Below are 16809 nucleotides of genomic sequence, written 5' to 3' on the forward strand. Positions count from 1 at the left end.
CTTCTGGATTCTTCCTGGGTGGCCAGGGAGGCATTACCACAACAGGTACTGCAAAGGGCTCCTCATACCTCTGTTGGACCTCCTACCTGCAGGGAGAGCCAGTTCCCAGCAAATTCCCGATGGGATCTCATCCAAGTCTCTTGCCCTTCTGGACCTGTGAGGGAGACTGGAGGCTGTCAAAGGGTCCAGACTGAGGCCCATGTTTATCACAGCAGGAGAGGGGTTGCCCAGCATGCATGAAGCTCTGGGTTCAATTCCTAGTACAAAAAAACGAAAAGAAACAACAAACTCCAGATTCTAGAGCCAGGCTGTCTGGGTTCAGATACTTATAAACTAGATGAGATATTCATCAAATTACTTCACCTTTCTTCATCTTCATTACTTTCCTCCACTAGTAAAATGAAAATAGTACCAGCTGGTGGAATGGTAAGGATTAAGTCATTAGTGTTCAGGGTGGTGCCTGACATGCAGTGAGTAACTGTTAAGGTTGTAGTTACTGTCTGCCTTTTCAGCTCAAAGGTTTTAGGGCCCAGAATAAGAAATCAGGGACAACAGGACTCGCTTTCCTCTTGGGCTTCTTGGTAAAAAAGAAAACAACCCATTCCCCTTGCCTAGGTCAATTTCTTTTTTTTTGGTACTGGGGATTGAACTCAGGACCTTGCGCTTGTGAGGCAGGCGGAGTGCCACTGAGCTACATCCCTGGCCCATAGGTCAATTTCTTGTCCTCTCTCTGGCTAAAGATAATGTTGAGCCTTCCTGTACTGTCTGTCTCCCGTCATGTGACCGTGTGACCATCACTTCCCTCTGGGCTGTCTCTGGCCTGCCTGGCCTCCAGTGAGTGAATCTGGGGAGAGAACCTTTAAGAGTGGCAGCACTCACCAGCAGTCCCAGCACTGTGGGAGGGTGGGGAGGGAATGGCAAGTTGGAGCCCAGCCTGGGCAGCTTAGCAGCTTGGTGAGAACCTGTCTCAAAATTAAAATGAGTACCTGGGAATTTAGCTCAGTGGTTCTGCTGCCTGCCTCGAAAGCTCAAGGTCCTGAGTTCGATCCCTGGTACCAAATAAATAAATAAAATGAGTAAAAGAGGTGGGGATGTAGTTTAGTGTGCTAGCTCTGTGTTCAGACCCCATACCAAAGAAAAAAAGAAAACTTTACTTTTAGGGCCTGGAGTGTGCTCAGTGGTAAAACACCTGCCTAGCATGTGCAGAGCCCTGTGGTTGATCCCAGCTCTGCAAAAATCAAAAACAACTTCCAGCATTCAGTGGTCACTGATTTGCTGCCTCTTGGTCTATTTCCACATCAGTAAAATAAGACGGGGGGCCGGGGATTTAGCTCAGTGGTGCCGCCACCTGCCTTGAAAGTAAAATAAGACACTTCCCTTTACTGGCCTTTTTAAGGTTTGTTTTGAGACAGGGTCTCACTGTATTGCCCAGGCTGGTCTTGAACTCAGTGATCTTCTTGCCTCAGCCTCCTTAGTCCTGGGATTACAGGTGTCTGCCACCTTGCCCAGCCAAAATTACTTTTATTTTGAGACAGTTATCCAGCTAAGTTTGAGCTAAATTATCCAGGCTGAGCTCAAATTTGTGATCATCCTGCCTACGGGCATGTGCCACCAAGCCTGACTGGCCTCTCTGCCTTCTTTTTTTTTTAGGTAAGGTCTCTCTCTTTGTAGTTCAGGCTGGCCCTGAACTCACTAGCTTAGGCTGGCCTGGAACTCACAGCGATCCTCCTGCCTCAGCCTCCCAAGTGCTGGGATTACAGGTGTGTACCACATGTCCCTGGCTCTGAGTAGTTTTTTTGTTTGTTTTGGGATTTTTTTGGTACCAGGGATCAAATTGGACCTTGCAGTTTGCTAAATCCCTGGCCCTTCTTGTCCCTTTCTAATGATATTTCTATCTGTAATTTTATTCCTTCTGTCACATCAGTTATCTTTTTTTTTTTTTTTTTTGGTACTGGGGATCGAACTCGGGTCCTTTCGCTTTCGAGGCAGGCAGCGGAACCACTGAGCTAAACCCCCGGTCCATCAGTTATCTTCTTTCCCTCCTATATAATTTTTTTAAAATTTTGAGACAGGGTCTCACTGTGTGTGTGGTCAGGCTGGTCTTAATCGTAATATGTAGCCCAGACTGGCCTCAAAGTCTCGATGATCCTCCTTCCTCAGCTGCCTGGGTGCTGGGATCACAGGCAGCCAAGCTTTTTATTGAATGACAAGATCTTGATATTTTGCCTGGGCTGGCCTTGAATTTTTGGGCTCATGCTATCCTCCTTCCTCAATCTCCTGAGCAGCTGGGGCCACAGCTCACCACTGTGCCCAGCTAATTTCTCTCTTACTAGCCCTACCCAACAGTGCCTAAAGCACATTTCAGTCTTTTCTGTGTTAACAAAAGAAAACCAACCTCCAGCACTTCCCTGGCTTCTCACAGCAGAGCCTCCAGGAAGGGCTGTCTGCACTCACCCCTCAGCTTCCGCTCTCCATGTGTGCCCCACTCTGTCCTTGGATGTTAAGTCCTTGACCCCAAATCTGTGGCTGACACCAGGGAAGTACCTGCAGCTGAGCTCTCCCTCTTGGAAAACTGCCTGGATTTCCCAGATGAGACTTCTAGTCTTCAGAGTCCTCTTGGGTACCTTCTGGACATGGTGTCAGACTCCTGAGCCAGTGTCTGGTATTTCCAACCTCCTCCCTGCACCCCCAGCCCAGCTCCTGTCCCCATCCTGACCCCCTGTGCAGTGTTGATGCCCCGAAGTCACCCAAGCTGAGTGAGCTTGGTCCCACTTGCCCTTTCCCTCACCCCCAGGCACCTTCTGACTCCTGTAATTCTAGCTCCTTCCCCTCTGATCCCCCCAGGGTTCCTGCTGCCTCAGATCCTTTCACCTGGGTTCCAGGGTCCCTTGTGGCCTTTGGCCAAAGCTCCTGTCCCCACACTGCGTCCCAGGGACTGTCTAATGAGACTGGCATGAAGTTTTAGGGGTTCTGTCCTTAATTCCTCAATTCCAACTTTGTCTTGACCTTGAAGACCCCGCCTAAAAATGACACCGAGGCGAGTTCAAGGCCAGACTGAGCAGTTAGGGAGACCCTGTCTCAGAGTAAAACAAGGGCTAAGGTTGTAAACTCAGTGGTAGAGCACTTGTGTAGCATGCAAGAGGTCTGGATTTAATCCCCAGTACTCCCAACAAACAAAACAACCCCTTCTCTGACAAAAGCATCTCTAAACTCTTAAGACTGTACTTGGAGATTCTTCCTGTCCGACTTCCATCGTAATTTCAGTTGACACTGGATTGCAACTGCCTGTTTACTTGTCCCTTCCCCGATGTTCACTGGTCGGGTTTGTATTTTTGGTCTACAGAAGCAGAGATACGGGACAGCTGCAGTGAAGCATGCCTGCCATCCCAGCTACTCGGGAGGCTGAAGCAGGAGGGTGGAAAGCTCCAGCCTGGCCTGGGTAACTTAGACCCTGCCTCAAAATAAAAATATTTATGGGCTGGAGATGGGGCTTAGTGCCCCTGGTTCAATCCCTAGTGCTACAAAAAAAACTAAATGAGGTAAAATACAGCATTTACATAATGAAGCACTTAAATCTTTAGCACAGTGCTGGTTTCTCTGCTTCACTGTACTGACGCCCCTAGGGCCACTCCTTGCTCACTCATGCTCTGCCGAGTGTGGGGCTGTTTGGTCTTGAAGCCGCTGAGGCTACCAGGACGTAACCCACGGTCCCGGGTGGGGACGCCTGCGCTGCCTGGAGAACACCCCAACCTCCCTCTCTCCCCACCCACCCCACTCACAGGCACGAGTGGGGAGAGGGTAGTACTTTATTCACTAACACAGGCCAAAGTGGGGTAGCGAGGGGGTGGGCACGGTTTCCAGGGACCCCAGGAGGCCACTTTCGGTCCCCGGCCCACCGGTTCCCAGCCCAGGTGGAGGGGGGGGCGGGAGAGGAGCCATCCGGTTGTCGCAACCAGGCTGACCCCGATGCGCCCCTCTCCGGCCTCCCCGTCCCGCCGCGGCTCAGCTGCCTTCGCACTCTGGGCAGCGCTCGGTGGCCGTGGCACCCGCGGGCAGCTTGAAGTCCCGGCCGCAGCCGGCGCAGATGTAGAGGCGGCGCCGCAGGTGCGCGCGGCGGTGGCGGATGAAGTGCGAGCTGAGGCGGAAGCAGCGGCCACACTCCGGACAGGGGTAGGGTCGCTCGCCTGTGTGCGTGCGCGCGTGCTCCGCCAGGTTGGAGCGGTGGCCGAAGCGCCGGCCGCACACCGCGCAGCGGTGCGGCTTCTCGCCGGTGTGCACGCGTCGGTGCTTGGCCAGCGCTGAGCTCTGCGCGAAGCGCGTGCCACAGTCGGCGCACGCGTACGGCCGCTCGCCCGTGTGCGTGCGTCGGTGGCGCGCCAGGCACGAGCTTCCGCCGAAAGCGCGGCCGCAGTCCGGGCACGCGTACGGCTTCTCGCCCGTGTGCACGCGCAGGTGCTGCGCGTAGTTGGAGCTTTGCGCGAAGCGCCGGCCACAGTGCGCGCACGCGTACGGCTTCTCGCCCGTGTGACGCCGTCGGTGCTGCCGGAGGTTCGAGGCGGCGGAGAAGCGTTTGTCGCACTCGGGGCACTCATAGGGCCGCTCGCCCGTGTGCGTGCGGCCGTGCTTGGTCAGCGCCGACTTCTGCGAGAAGCGCCGGCCGCACTCCGTGCACGCGAAGGGCCGCTCGCCCGTGTGCGTGCGCGCGTGCTTGGACAGCGTGGAGCGGCGCGCGAAGGCGCGGCCGCAGTCGGGGCACGCGTGGGGGCGCGCGGGGTCGGCCGACGGCGCCGGCGCCGGCGTCTCGCCCGGGACCTGCAGGGAGAAGGGCGACATGTCAGCCCTGCCCAAGGGGCCGGGACCCGGTCCGGTGCGCGCAGCCTGAGCCTCAGTTTCTCGTCCGTGAAATGGGAAGAGCCACGTGGCTGCTCGCGGATGATGGTGCCCTTTACGCGGGGTAGAACTGAGACACAAACCTAGATGTCTGCTGGTGGCTCGTTATTCAAATGCGAATGTGCTAGACTGGTCTAGGCGCTGGAGGTTCAGCATTAAATATAGTGCGGTTTAAAAATTCTGTCTTAAGGGCAAAGGGCCAAGGCTGGGATGGAGGAATGCGGCAACGCAAGCAAACCGGCTGCCGACCTCAGAGGGGGACCAGGATGAGGGGGACCAGGAGGGCAGAAAGCGCTTCGGCTTAACTAAAGGAGAGGGGCCGCTGGGTTGAATAAGGGGTTCGCACAGGAAAGGGACTCGGTGCCACGTATTTAAAAGGCTTCCTCAGACAGCTGGGGTCCCATGAGGGGGGGGGGGGGGCAGAAGCAGGAGCTCAGTGAGGATGCTTCCGTGGTCGTCTGGCAAGAGAAAGCCGTGGCTTAGCCTCAGAAAACAGAAAAAGAAAGTGGAGGTGGGGAGAAGTGGCCTGTTTCTGGACACGCGCATTTTACAGCCCCAGGCCACAGACTTAACCCCACATCAAGGATGGAAGAAAAGACGATAAAATGACTGAGGTTTCAGACTCAGAACTGCAAAGCTGGAGTGCCCTTGCCAGAGAGGAGCATGTTGGAGAGGAGAGTCTGTTTGCGGCCAGATCCCCGCTTGACACATCTGGAGCTCCGGACGCGTCACACTTCAGGTGGTATTTCAAGCCTTGAGACTGAGAGATGCCCAGAGGGGCAGAGAACCCGGACCTCAAGACCAGGAGCAGCCAGTGGGAGAAGAGAGCCAGCAGGGTGACCTGGGCAGCTGGGCCAAGACCAGGTCCAGGCTCTTTAAAAACCTGTTCAGAGCCAGGTGGGGTTGTACACGCCTGTGATTCCGGCACTCAGGAGGCTGAGGCAGGAGGATCACAAGTTCAAGGTTAGCCTGGGCAATTTAGTGAGAGTCTGTCTCAGAATAAAACTTAAAAGGGTTAAGGATGTAGCTCAGTGGTAGAGCACTTGCCTAGAATCCTTGAGGCCCTAGTTCCAATCCCCATTAACAAGGGGAAAAAGGGCCGGGGATTTGGCTCAGTGGTTCCGCTGCCTGCCTCACAAGCGCAAGGTCCCAAGTTCAATCCCCAGTACCAAAAACAAAACAAAAACAAGGGGAAAAAATAATTCACAATCAAAGGAAATGCCTGGCACATACTAAGGACAAGACAATGTTAACTTTTTCCACATTCAATCTATCATTATCTTCATTTTGGGGGGGGGGTACCAGGGATTGAACTCGAGACCTGGCACTTTGGAGGCAGGCACCTGAACCACTTGAGCTAAATCCTCAGCCCCATTATCCTCATTTTTTAAAAATGAGAAAACAGTTTAAGAGAGGGCAAATGACATCTGGAGAGGAGTCCAGACTTCTTCCTGAAGCTGCAGGAGGCAATTCAAGACCTTTAAAATCCTTTGTCAAAGCCAAGTGTGGTGGTGCACACTGGTAATCCCAGCACTTGGGGAGACTGAGGCAGGAGGATCTTGGTAGAGTTCAAAGCCAGCCTGTAGGCCGGGGATTTAGCTCAGTGGTACTGTGCCTGCCTTCAAAGCACAAGGTCCAGGGTTCAATCCCCAGTACCAAAAAGAAAACAAAACAAAAAAAAATCCTTTGTCAAGAGTGTGACTTTGAACTCAAAATGGAAAACCGGACAGTTTGGAAAATTAGAAACCAGCCAAGGGAACTCTGCTTTAAATAAATAAATATAGGGCTGGGGATTTAGCTCGGTTCCAGTGCCTGCCTTGCAAGTGCAAGGTCCCAAGTTCGATCCCCGGTACCAAAAAAAAAAAAAAAAAAAAAAGGCAGTGTGTCTAAATTATATATATATATATAATATGTAGCTAAACATGGTGGTGCACACTTGTAATCCCAGCACTCAGGAGGCTGAGGCAGGATTGCTGCAGATTCAAGGCCAGCCTGAACTGTATAGTGATACCCTGTCTCAAAAAAAGAAAAAGAAAAAGAGATAAGCTGGATTCCAAGACCCTGGTTTTCATTTCTTCTTTTTTTTTTTTTCACTCTTTGAGACAAGGTCTCATTACGTAGTTCAGGCTGGCCCTGGACTCACTATGGACCCCAGGCTGGCCTCAAACTCAAGATGATTCTCCTGTCTCAGCCCAAGTGCTAGGATTACAGGCACACACCACCATACCCAGCAGGTCCCTGGTTTTCTCCAAGAGGATTCAAGGTTAAAATTTTTTTTTCGGTACTGGGGATCTAACTCAGGACCTAGTGCTTGCCAGGCAGGTCTGGTGCCACTGAGCCATATCCCAGGCCCACAAGGTTAAAATATAACTTGATACATTTAAGTCAAGAAACTCCCCACAGCAGGTCTGACAGTCTGAATTCAAGGACACACTTTCCAGTCTTCCCCTGGACACTTCTTGGGTTTATTTCCACATATTGGCCATTGTGGAGAGAACATTTCTCTTTACATCTGCATTTTTCTCGCCTTTCATTTTCCTTGACACCCTTCATTATGGGGACTTTGAAGCCAGGTATAGTGAGGCACACCTATAGTTCTAGCACTTAGGAGGCTGAGGCAGGAATATTCCCAGTTCAAGGCCAGTCCAGACTATATAGTGAATTTGTGGTCAGTCTGGGCTACAGAGTGAGACCTTGTCCCCAACAAAACAAAACACAAACAAAGATGCCTCTGGCCAGAGTGAGGAGTTCCTCATGCTAGCTTCACTGCTTTATGAAACAGGAATTGTTCACATGAGCATTCTCATTGTCTCCAGCCCAAGAAGAGGAGGGGTGGATTCCCAAAGAAGAAGCTTGGTGAGGGGCTGTGTCCACCTCACTGACACCCTGGACAAGTCACCCCTTCCCTACCTCAGTGTGCCAAACAAGGCCAAGTAGATCGGGTGAGATCAAAGTTTCCCAGCTTGGGGTGTGCACACCACGGGGGTGGGCACGTCGTCTCGTGTGTTCATTTTATGGACATAGAAAAACAATGGATCACATGCAACCCACCATTTCATCAATATTATTATTCAGATGGGTAAATTTATTTAACAAAACACTGTGAATTTAAGAAAAGCGTTAGTAAATAAGGTGCGTATGATATATGAGTGATAGACCCGTAACCAGAACTTGGCAAATACCAGACTGGGCAGTCACTAAAGGCTCTTTTTTTTCCTCTTGCTTTCTTTTTTTCTGCAGAACTGGAGATTAAACTCAGGGCCCAGCCACTGAGCAATAGCTCCAGTCTCTTGAGATAGGGTCTCAGTCACTAAGGTGCCCAGCCTGGGCTTGAATTCATGATCCTCTTTTCTCAGCCTCCTGGAGCACTAGAATTACAGCCATACTTTTGTACTCCACTTTTTGGGGGTGGGGGGTGGTGGGGGGTACCGGGGATTGAAGTCAGGACTCAGCGCTTGTGAGGCAGGCGGCAGAACCACTGAGCTAAATCCCTGGCCCTGTACTCAACTTTGAAACTCGTCAAATTTGCTACTTGACACATTTTGATGAGAAAATTTTGTCCAGGTACTTGTCATTTGTGACAGAGCAAACTACAGCTTGTCCGTGTCAGTTGCCTTGTGACTTGTTACCCTTTGCAGCCAAAACAGTTTGTTTAGTACTCATCACTTTTGGCATGCACAGTCGTGGCAAGCCTATGGCACAGCTGTTTGTTATCAATGAAGGCTCTAAGGACTGGGAATTTAGCTCAGTGGTTCTGGTGCCTGCCTCGCAAGCCCAAGGACCTGAGTTCGATCTCCGGTACCAAAAAAAAAAAAAAAAAGAAAGAAATCAATGAAGGCTCTAAAAGGTTCGCCATCACGGTCCCTAATTAATGACAGATACCAAGGTACCACTCCACAAGCAAGTGCCACCACACCCAGCTCATTAAAGGCTCATGAATCTTAAACTCTACAACTACTAAATTTAACAATTAGAAGGGCTGGGGATTTAGTTCAGTGGTTCCACTGGCTGCCTCACAATCCCAAGGACCAGAGTTCGATCCCCAGTACCGAAAAAAAAATTAAAAATTAGAATAATATTTTCACTGTAGTAAGCAGGTACTATGGACTAATATAATAATCCATGCATTTGAAAGTAATGATCTTTTTTTGTTTCATTTTTGAGACAGGGTCTCACTATGTAGTTCAGGCTGGCCTCGAACTCCTCATAATCCTCCTGCCTGAGCCTCTCCTAGTGCCGGGATTACAGATATGTGCCACTGTATCTGGCTGAAATTAATGATTTTTTTATCTTCTGGTGTCCTCTCTCTCTCTTTCCATATATCTATTGTTGGGGGGGGGGGTGTGCTGGGAATTAAACCTGGGTCCCATGCCTGCTAAGCAAGGGCTCTACCATTGAGCTACACTCCTAGCCCCTTACATTTTTGTCTTTTTTTTTTTCCAGCCCCTTAATTTTTTTTTTTTTTTTTTTGTACTGGGGATCGAACTTGGGACCTTGTGTTTTCGAGGCAGGCAGTGGAACTACTGAGCTAAATCCCCGGCCCGTTGCCCTTAAATTTTTAACTAGGGCAAACATCCCAGTTTCCTCCTCAGTAGTTACTTTTCTAATTGTTAATAATTAGAAGATTACTAATTACAACTAATTAATGATAATAACTACCATTTTCTGTCTTTACAGAGCTGGGGGTCAAACCCAGGGCCTCCTGTTCTCATTTTGAATTACCCCATACTTTGGGTTAGGCACATTAGCTATTTTCTTAAGATGCAGAAGTTCAGGGATCACCCAAGGCCTAAGTGGCAGAACCAGGGTGTGAAATGGAAATTTGTCATTGTCAAAAACACCTATTTTCTTAACCACCAGCCAATTCTAATCTCACTGACTAAAGTTTGAGGTCACCTACACTGGTTTTCTCCCTTCCCTGGACCCTTCAGTAGTTGGAACCATCTTGCTATCTGGTAGAAAGTATAAAACAACCCCTTTCTCTAGCCCCTTGCTATAAGCAGTGTGGTCCACAGACTAGATACACTAAGCATCACCCGGAACTTGTGAGAAATACTAATTCTCAAACCCCACCCCAGATTTACAGAATCAAAATCTTCACTTTAGGGCTGGGGATTTAGCTCAGTGGTGCCAGGCCTGCCTCGCAAGTGCAAGGTCCTGAGTTCGATCCCCATACCAAAAAAAAAAAAAAAGAATCTTCACTTTAGGCTGGGTATGCAGTAGTAGAGCACTTGCCTACCACATGCAAGGCCTTGGGTTCAGTCTGCAAAAACAAACAAACAAAAAATCTCCATTTTAACAAAATCTACAGGTGATTTATATGCATGTTAAAAATGAAGCAACCTGCCCACACTCCTGTAATCCCAGCTACTTAGGAGGATCAGAAGTTTGAGGCCAGCCTGACCTACACAGTGAGACCCTGCACACACACACACACACACACACACACACACACACACACGCACGCACGCACAAAAGAAGGCTCCTGACCTAGAAGAGAGCAGGTCTTCCAGCCTGAGGGCCTGGAGGGGAGGGTGTGTTTGCAGCTGAGCACAGGACTGGCCTCAGGGATTAGTGTCCAGCAGGGGGACCTGCGATCAGAAGGTGAAGAGCTTTGGAGGCTGGTCCTAGGAGCTGAGACTTCCAAGGAAACAGAAAACCGCTCCACTTAAACCCCGGGGTCAGGTGTGGATGTGCACAGAGCCTTCAGAGGAAACAGACTGAGCTGGGGAGAGTGGCAGAGCCATGACCCAGCCACCTGGGAGGCTCCCAAGAGCTCCTTTCGCTGGAGGCCAGTCTGGGCTACACTGTGACTCAAAACCCCAAATCACTAAGTAAACAAACAAATGGCTGGTGATGCACCTCATCGGTGGAGCGGCCCTGGGCTCCATCCCCAGTACAGGGGACAGAGGAGAAGAGAAGTGGGTTGATGGGCAGGAAGCAAGCACTCCAGCCCCAGTGAATGAAGCACAAGTAAGGCCTGTACTGGAAGGTGAAGGTCAGGGGACTGGGTGACAGCAACAGTCACAGAATGTCAGAGTGGGAAGGAACTTCTGAGATCACTAATTTATATAGAGAAATGAAACTCAAAGGCCACACAGCAAATCAAAAATTGCCGAGTTGTCTTGTGGGCAGAGTGCTAAGTGGTCACAGCACATGTGAATCCTCAGTTCCACCGTCCTTATTCCATATCCACTTACCCAAGTGGCACTTCTCAGGCTGGCACTCAAAGATTTGTATCATTATCCACTTTTACAGACGAAGAAGCTGAGGCAGAGTTGGTAAACGGTAGAGCTAAGATTTGACTGCTACATGGTGATTTACAGGCAGGGCCTGTAGTCCCTTTGGCTCTCACTGCAGGCCGCCCTCCACCCGGCTGCGCCAGTCCAGCTGAGGCGAGTCTCCCTGCTCCTTTGCTGCTGCCTCTACTCCAGGCAGCTGGCTGGCCGGCCCTGACCTGCTATCCCAGTCACACCGGTCTCCTGACTGAAGGTTTCGGACCTGTTATGCTCCAGCCCCACCTACCTTTCTAGTCTCATCTCTAGCCTTGGCTTCGGTTCTTTCCTCCTCCATCTGTCAGCCCCACAGCCTTGAAGGCCACCCGTCCTCCCTGGATTAGTTTGCCCTCGGTCCTGTCCAGGCCTCCGCTTGCTTTCTCTGCTTAGTCCCAGTCCTCAGGGGTCCGCCCCAAAATGGCCTTTGGTAAATATGAGCTGCCAAATCTCCAGAAGGACGACTTGGTCCAAGGTCCTGAACTTCAGGGAGAAGGTGAACTGTTTACATCATGTTCGTTACGTGCCAGCATCAGTTCCAGCTCTACATACGCATCCGGCACTCCTCACAGCTCTAGGAAAGTGCGAGGCCGACTCCCACGGTTTGGAAGCTGGCCCACGCTCACACAGGTGGGACGGCATGGAGCCGGGTGCCCACCCTACGCCCCGAGTCTGTGCACTTGCGTACAGGCCTGCGGGAGACAGGAGGCCGGGCCGGGCCCGCCGCGCGGGAGGAGGCCGCCAGCCGCTGCGCCGAGCCCGCTAGGGGGCAGCAGAGCGGCCTTCTCGGGACGTATCCAACATGGCAGAGCGGCTCCGGGGCCGCGGGTCGGGAGCGGGAGACCTAGAAGCCGCGGGTCTGGCGTGGGAGCCGAGGCGCCCTGAGGCCCTGAGGCGCTCGGGCCCCGGCCGGCCACTCCGCGCGCCGTCCCGAGCCCACCGCTCTCAGGCACCCTTCTGCTGTGAGGCCTCGTGTCAGCTGCCAAGAGGCTCTGGGCCTCAGTTTCCCCTGAAAAATGGAGTGCACACTCCCTGCAGCACGCATGGGGGCCTGGAAGCAGCGCCGGCTCTCGGGCGGTTCTGCCGAGGCCGACCCGACCCCGCCGTCGCCCGGCCGCCCGCGCACAGCCCGGACCGCGGCTCCGGGGCCTGGGGTACCGCGGGGACCCCGGAGGAGCCGGGTGACGAGCCCAGGGCAGAGGCGCGCGCCACCTACCTCCTTGGTGTCCACGGGGATCTTGAGCTTCACCACCTCGTACTTCTGCTCGCCCTCTTCTTCCTCACCCTTCACCAGCAGCACCATCTCCTCCTGCATCTCCTCCTCCTCCTCCTCCTCCTCCTCCTCCTCCGCCTGCTGCTCGCCCGGCATCCTGGCGTCCTGGGGAGGGAGCTGGGTCAGAGGCTCAGGACCCGCCTCCCCACCGTGGTCCCGGCCCAGCCTGGCGGTGAGCCCGGCCTCTCCCGCCCGGCCCTGGCCTCGGAGTCCGGCCCTCCCCGTCCACCTCTGCCCGGCCCCACGCTCCGGCACTGCTGGGGTCCAGCTCCGGAGACACTGGGCACGGCACTCGTCCCGGCACTCAAGGCCCTCGGCCGGTTCGAATCCGCAGCCCGGTGAGCCGCCGCCCTCCGCGCGCTGAGTCACTCCCGGGTGCCGGGTTGGAGATCGGAGCGCTCGGGGACCGGCTGGAGGCGGGATGGGGCGGAGACCCCGTGAGGGGCGCGCACTCACCAGGCGATGGCTCGGCGCCCCAGGGGCCCCGGGCCTACGCGCCGGGTTGCTGGCCGCTCGGCGAGGCCGCGGCTTAGGGGGCGGGGCGGGGGCGGTGCCCGAGCGGGCGCTCATTGGTCCGAAGGCCGCGCACCGCCCCGGGGCGGTGCCCAAGGGACCCAGGCGTCTGACCCACCTCCCTCCCGGCCCCCTAAGCGCTAGGAGGCGCCGCAGCCCGCGCTCGAGCTGCCGCGCGGGACCTCACCTGCCGCGGGCTGGCCTCCCTGGCAGGCTCCGAGCTCTCGGCGCGCCCGAGCGCGTCAGCTCCGCCCCCAGGAGGCCACGTGCGCTCCCGCCCCGCCGAGCCTCTTGCGGGCGCCCCGCCTGGAGGGCGGGCCTTGCTGCCTCGGACTCTTTCCCTCTGTTTTTCCTGTCTTCTTTGCTGCTTTTTCCTTCCGGGGCCTCCGGGCCTGTGGGTTTAGCTCTTTCCTAGAAGATATCCAGACTCCCGCCGTCCTGGTCCTGAGTGTGCCTACTGTGCGGCGTACGCGGAGTTGACACTGCATGAGGAGGACCCAGGGCCTTGCTGCAGAGAAGTAAACTGTCTGGATTACCCTTAAGGGTGTCAACATTCCTAACAACCTGTAAGTCGCGGTGGAAATTAGCAGCCCAGCGCCAGATCCAGTCTACAGGAATATCTTGTTTGGCCCTCAGGACTTTTACATTTTCTTTTTTTTTTAAGTTTCAGAATATATGTGTGTGCCGGGCGTGGTGGTGCACGCCTGTAATCCTGGCATTTGGGAGGCTGAGGTAGGAGGATTGCCGAGAGTTGGAGGAAAGTCAGAATTACAGGGTGAGACCCAATCTCAAAAAACAGAAAGAAAAAAAAACATGTATGAGCCCCTGGCTTCAATTCCCAGCACTGCCACCGTCACCAAAAAAAAAAAAAGTTTCAAAACAGAAGAGAAGCGAGGAGTGGTGGCGCAGGCCTGTAGTCCCAGCACTCAGGAGGCTGAGGCAGGAGGATTACTGCAAGTGTGAGGCCAGCCTAGTTTACATAGTGAGTTCAAGGCTAACCTCAACTACACAGTAAGACCCTGTCTGAAAAAAACAAAACAAGACAAAACAAAAAAACAAAAGAAATCTTTCACAAATTTAAATTTTCAACATTAGAAAATTGAGACATAGGCTGAGGATGCAGTCCAGTGGTAGCACACTTGCCTAACATGTGAGGCCCTGAGTTTGATTCCCATCTTCGTAAAGAGCAAAAAGAAGAGAAATGGAGGGGGAGGGAGAAAGGGAGACAAGGAAGGGAGAGAGAAAAGAGGGAAAGGAAAGGAAAGAAGGAAGGAAAGAAAAGAGGCACCATAGTGCATGCCCACAATCCCAGTCCTTTGAGGCTGAGGCAAGTTCAATGCCATCCTGGACTACATGGTGAGATCCCATCTCAAAACCATACAGAGGACCAGGGATTTAACTCAGTGGTTCTGGCGCCTGCCTCACAAGTGCAAGGACCCGAGTTTGATCCCTGGTACCAAAAACAAACAAAAAAACGAACAGAAGAAAAGAAAAGAAAAATTGGAATATTACATACAGAAATCTGGGGCCAGGATTTAGCTCAGTGGTATCGCTGCCTGACTCCCAGGTGCAACGTCCTGAGTTTGATCCCCAGTACCAAAAAAAAAAAATACAATAAACATATAGAAATCTGTATTTCCCATTTTCTTGAATAAACGGATACTGAATTCTCCCAGTTTATGAATGGCAACTAAGATTTAGAAAGAAGAAACAACAGGCAGTAAGAGTTTAGTCTCTGGGCTGTCTCTTTACAACAGTCCCAGCTAGGTTGGAGTAAGCAGGACCCCACTGGGAGGAAGGGAGGGAGGAAGCAGGTTTGCAGCTGGGTCCAAATGAGCTAACAAGGGGAAATCTATTAGGGGAGATGTGGCAAATGTATGCAGGGGCCAGATTATGGCTGGAACCCATCTCTAGCAAAAGCAAAGCTTGCTCTCCTTGTCTCAGGAGACCCTGAGGAGACTCACTGCAGGATCATCCTTTGGGGGCAGTGAAAGTGCCCAGCACAAGGAGCTTCCTGCTGCTGCCAACAGGTGCTTGTCAAGAGAAGGGAAAGGCTCTATTAACTTGCTGTACAAAAATGGGTATCCTACTTGCAACCCCATCTAGTTCCTGGTCTTGACAATCTCATAGTCTAGTAAGATCGTGATAAAATGTGACATACTGAGCTAGGGATGTGGCTCCATGGTAAAGCATGTACACTTAGTGTGTGCAAGGATATGGGTCTGATCCTCAGTACTGCAAAAAGTAATATACGTTATGAATTTTGTATATGAAAAGAACAAGCTGGGTGTAGTGTCGCACACTGTAATCCCAGGAAGCTGAGGCAGGAGTGTCACAAATTCAAGGTCATCCTGGGCAACCTAGTGATACCTTGTGTCAAAATAAAAACATAAAAAGGTCTGGGGATGTAACTCTGTGGTGGAGCACTCCTGGGCTCCATCCTTGGAACAGGGAGGTGGAGGGAACAATAGGTGTTCTGGCAGAGGAATCTTGGAGTGTGGAACTCCCTTGTGAGGGCTGGACATTGGGTATTGGGTGCAGGCCTTGCTGAGGAGATAAGCTATGAAAGGGCTTAAAAAAGTGGAGGGGGGTTGGGCCAGGGATTTAGCTCAGTGGTTCCACCGCCTGCTTCGAAAGGTCCCAAGTTCGATCCCTGGTACCAAAAAAAAAGAGGAGCGGGCGTTTGCCAGACTGACAAAGTTTATGGGCTCATAAACTCCTGTGACAAGCAGATCATATTTCAAGAACACCTTCACAAAACCATTTAGTGAGGTCTATGGGTTTCAGGCCCCTGTTAGGACTGGGAGTAGAAAATTGAATTTGGAAAAGTTGACATCTTCCTCCTCATTATTCTGCCTTTCATTATTTGCCTTCAGCCTTGTTGAATTGTTTGTTTGGTACCAGGAATCAAACTCAGGACTTTGCCAGGCAGCTAAGCTAAATCCTCAGTGGGCCTCCTGGAATTTTACCTTGTTGTTTAATCCCTGAGAATTTGGTGCATGTTCTTTATTCTGCTTAAAACATTCATTTTAGGGCCTGGGATTTAGCTCGCTGGTTCTGCCGCCTGCCTCAAAAGCACAAAGACCAGAGTTCGATCCCTAGTACCAAAAAAAAAAAAAAAGACACTCATCTTATATCTCAGCATCTTTTTTTTCTTTTTTCTTTTGGTACCGGGGATCGAACTCGGGTCCTTGTGCTCAGCATCTTTTTTTTTTGGTACTGAAGATTGTACCCAGGGGCTTTCCACTGAACTGTATCCCCAGGCCTATTATTATTATTATGGGGGGGGCGGTTTACTGGGGATCGAACTCAGGACCTTGCACTTGTGAGGCAGGCAGCGGAACCACTGAGCTAAATCCCCGGCCATATATATAGTTTAGTTTAGTTTGAGACAAGGTCTTGGTAAATCACTAAATTGCCCAGGGTGGGGTGGATCTTTTGAGCCTCCTGCTTCAGCCTCTCTGAATGCTGTGATTACAGGTGAGTGCCACCAGTCCTTTTTTTGTTTTGAACTGTGTCCCCCTCGGTTGCTCAGGCCGATCTTGGATTCCTGAGATCTAGCGACCCTCCTCCCCTAATCGCCCCTGGACTGCAGACCCCTGCCACCCGAACAGTTCAGAAACTGGAAGCTGACAAGTGTGGTGGTGCACGCTCATAATTCCAGCAGTGGAGAGGCTGAGGCAGGAGGATAACCGAGTTCGAGGCCAGCCTGGGGTTAGAGGCCAGAGTGGACTATATGGTGAGACCATCTCAAAAAAAAAAAAAAGGGAGCTTCCCCAGAATCAAGAACTTAATATTTGTGGGTGTGCTGGGGCTGGGGCCCCGGATCCTTCGTGCTAAGCACACGGTCTACCACTGAAC

At 52.1% G+C, this 16809-nt stretch overlaps 1 protein-coding gene across 3 annotated transcripts; it reads right to left on the minus strand.

Annotated features, from left to right (window-relative positions):
• Positions 1 to 3788: 3788 nt before the first annotated feature.
• Znf771 (zinc finger protein 771) lies at positions 3789 to 13156 on the minus strand. Of its 3 annotated transcripts, none has more exons than XM_021237457.2 (3): positions 13136 to 13156; positions 12379 to 12540; positions 3789 to 4812 (listed from the first exon to the last, which is right to left on the minus strand). In XM_021237457.2, the coding sequence occupies exons 2-3, from the start codon at positions 12529 to 12531 to the stop codon at positions 4003 to 4005; spliced, it is 963 nt and encodes a 320-aa protein (XP_021093116.1). In that variant the 5' UTR covers positions 12532 to 12540; positions 13136 to 13156; the 3' UTR covers positions 3789 to 4002. The 3 variants fall into 3 exon arrangements, with proteins under 3 accessions (XP_021093116.1, XP_004856217.3, XP_004856218.1); XM_004856160.3 differs by lacking the exon at positions 13136 to 13156 and adding an exon at positions 12892 to 12997; XM_004856161.4 differs by lacking the exon at positions 13136 to 13156 and adding an exon at positions 12665 to 12852.
• Positions 13157 to 16809: the final 3653 nt, after the last annotated feature.

Source organism: Heterocephalus glaber, unplaced genomic scaffold (assembly GCF_053883595.1).
Source record: "Heterocephalus glaber isolate CG9 unplaced genomic scaffold, H.glaber_assembly_v1.0 deba00000943, whole genome shotgun sequence".
Taxonomy (NCBI): domain Eukaryota; kingdom Metazoa; phylum Chordata; class Mammalia; order Rodentia; family Bathyergidae; genus Heterocephalus; species Heterocephalus glaber.

Coding starts and splice junctions, on each gene's coding strand:
- Znf771 (XM_021237457.2), bottom strand. CDS start 12,531: ATGCCGGGCGAGCAGCAGGCGGAGGAGGAGGAGGAGGAGGAGGAGGAG. Junction 4,813..12,378: donor TCCCCGTGGACACCAAGGAG/GTAGGTGGCGCG, acceptor TTCTCCCTGCAG/GTCCCGGGCGAGACGCCGGC.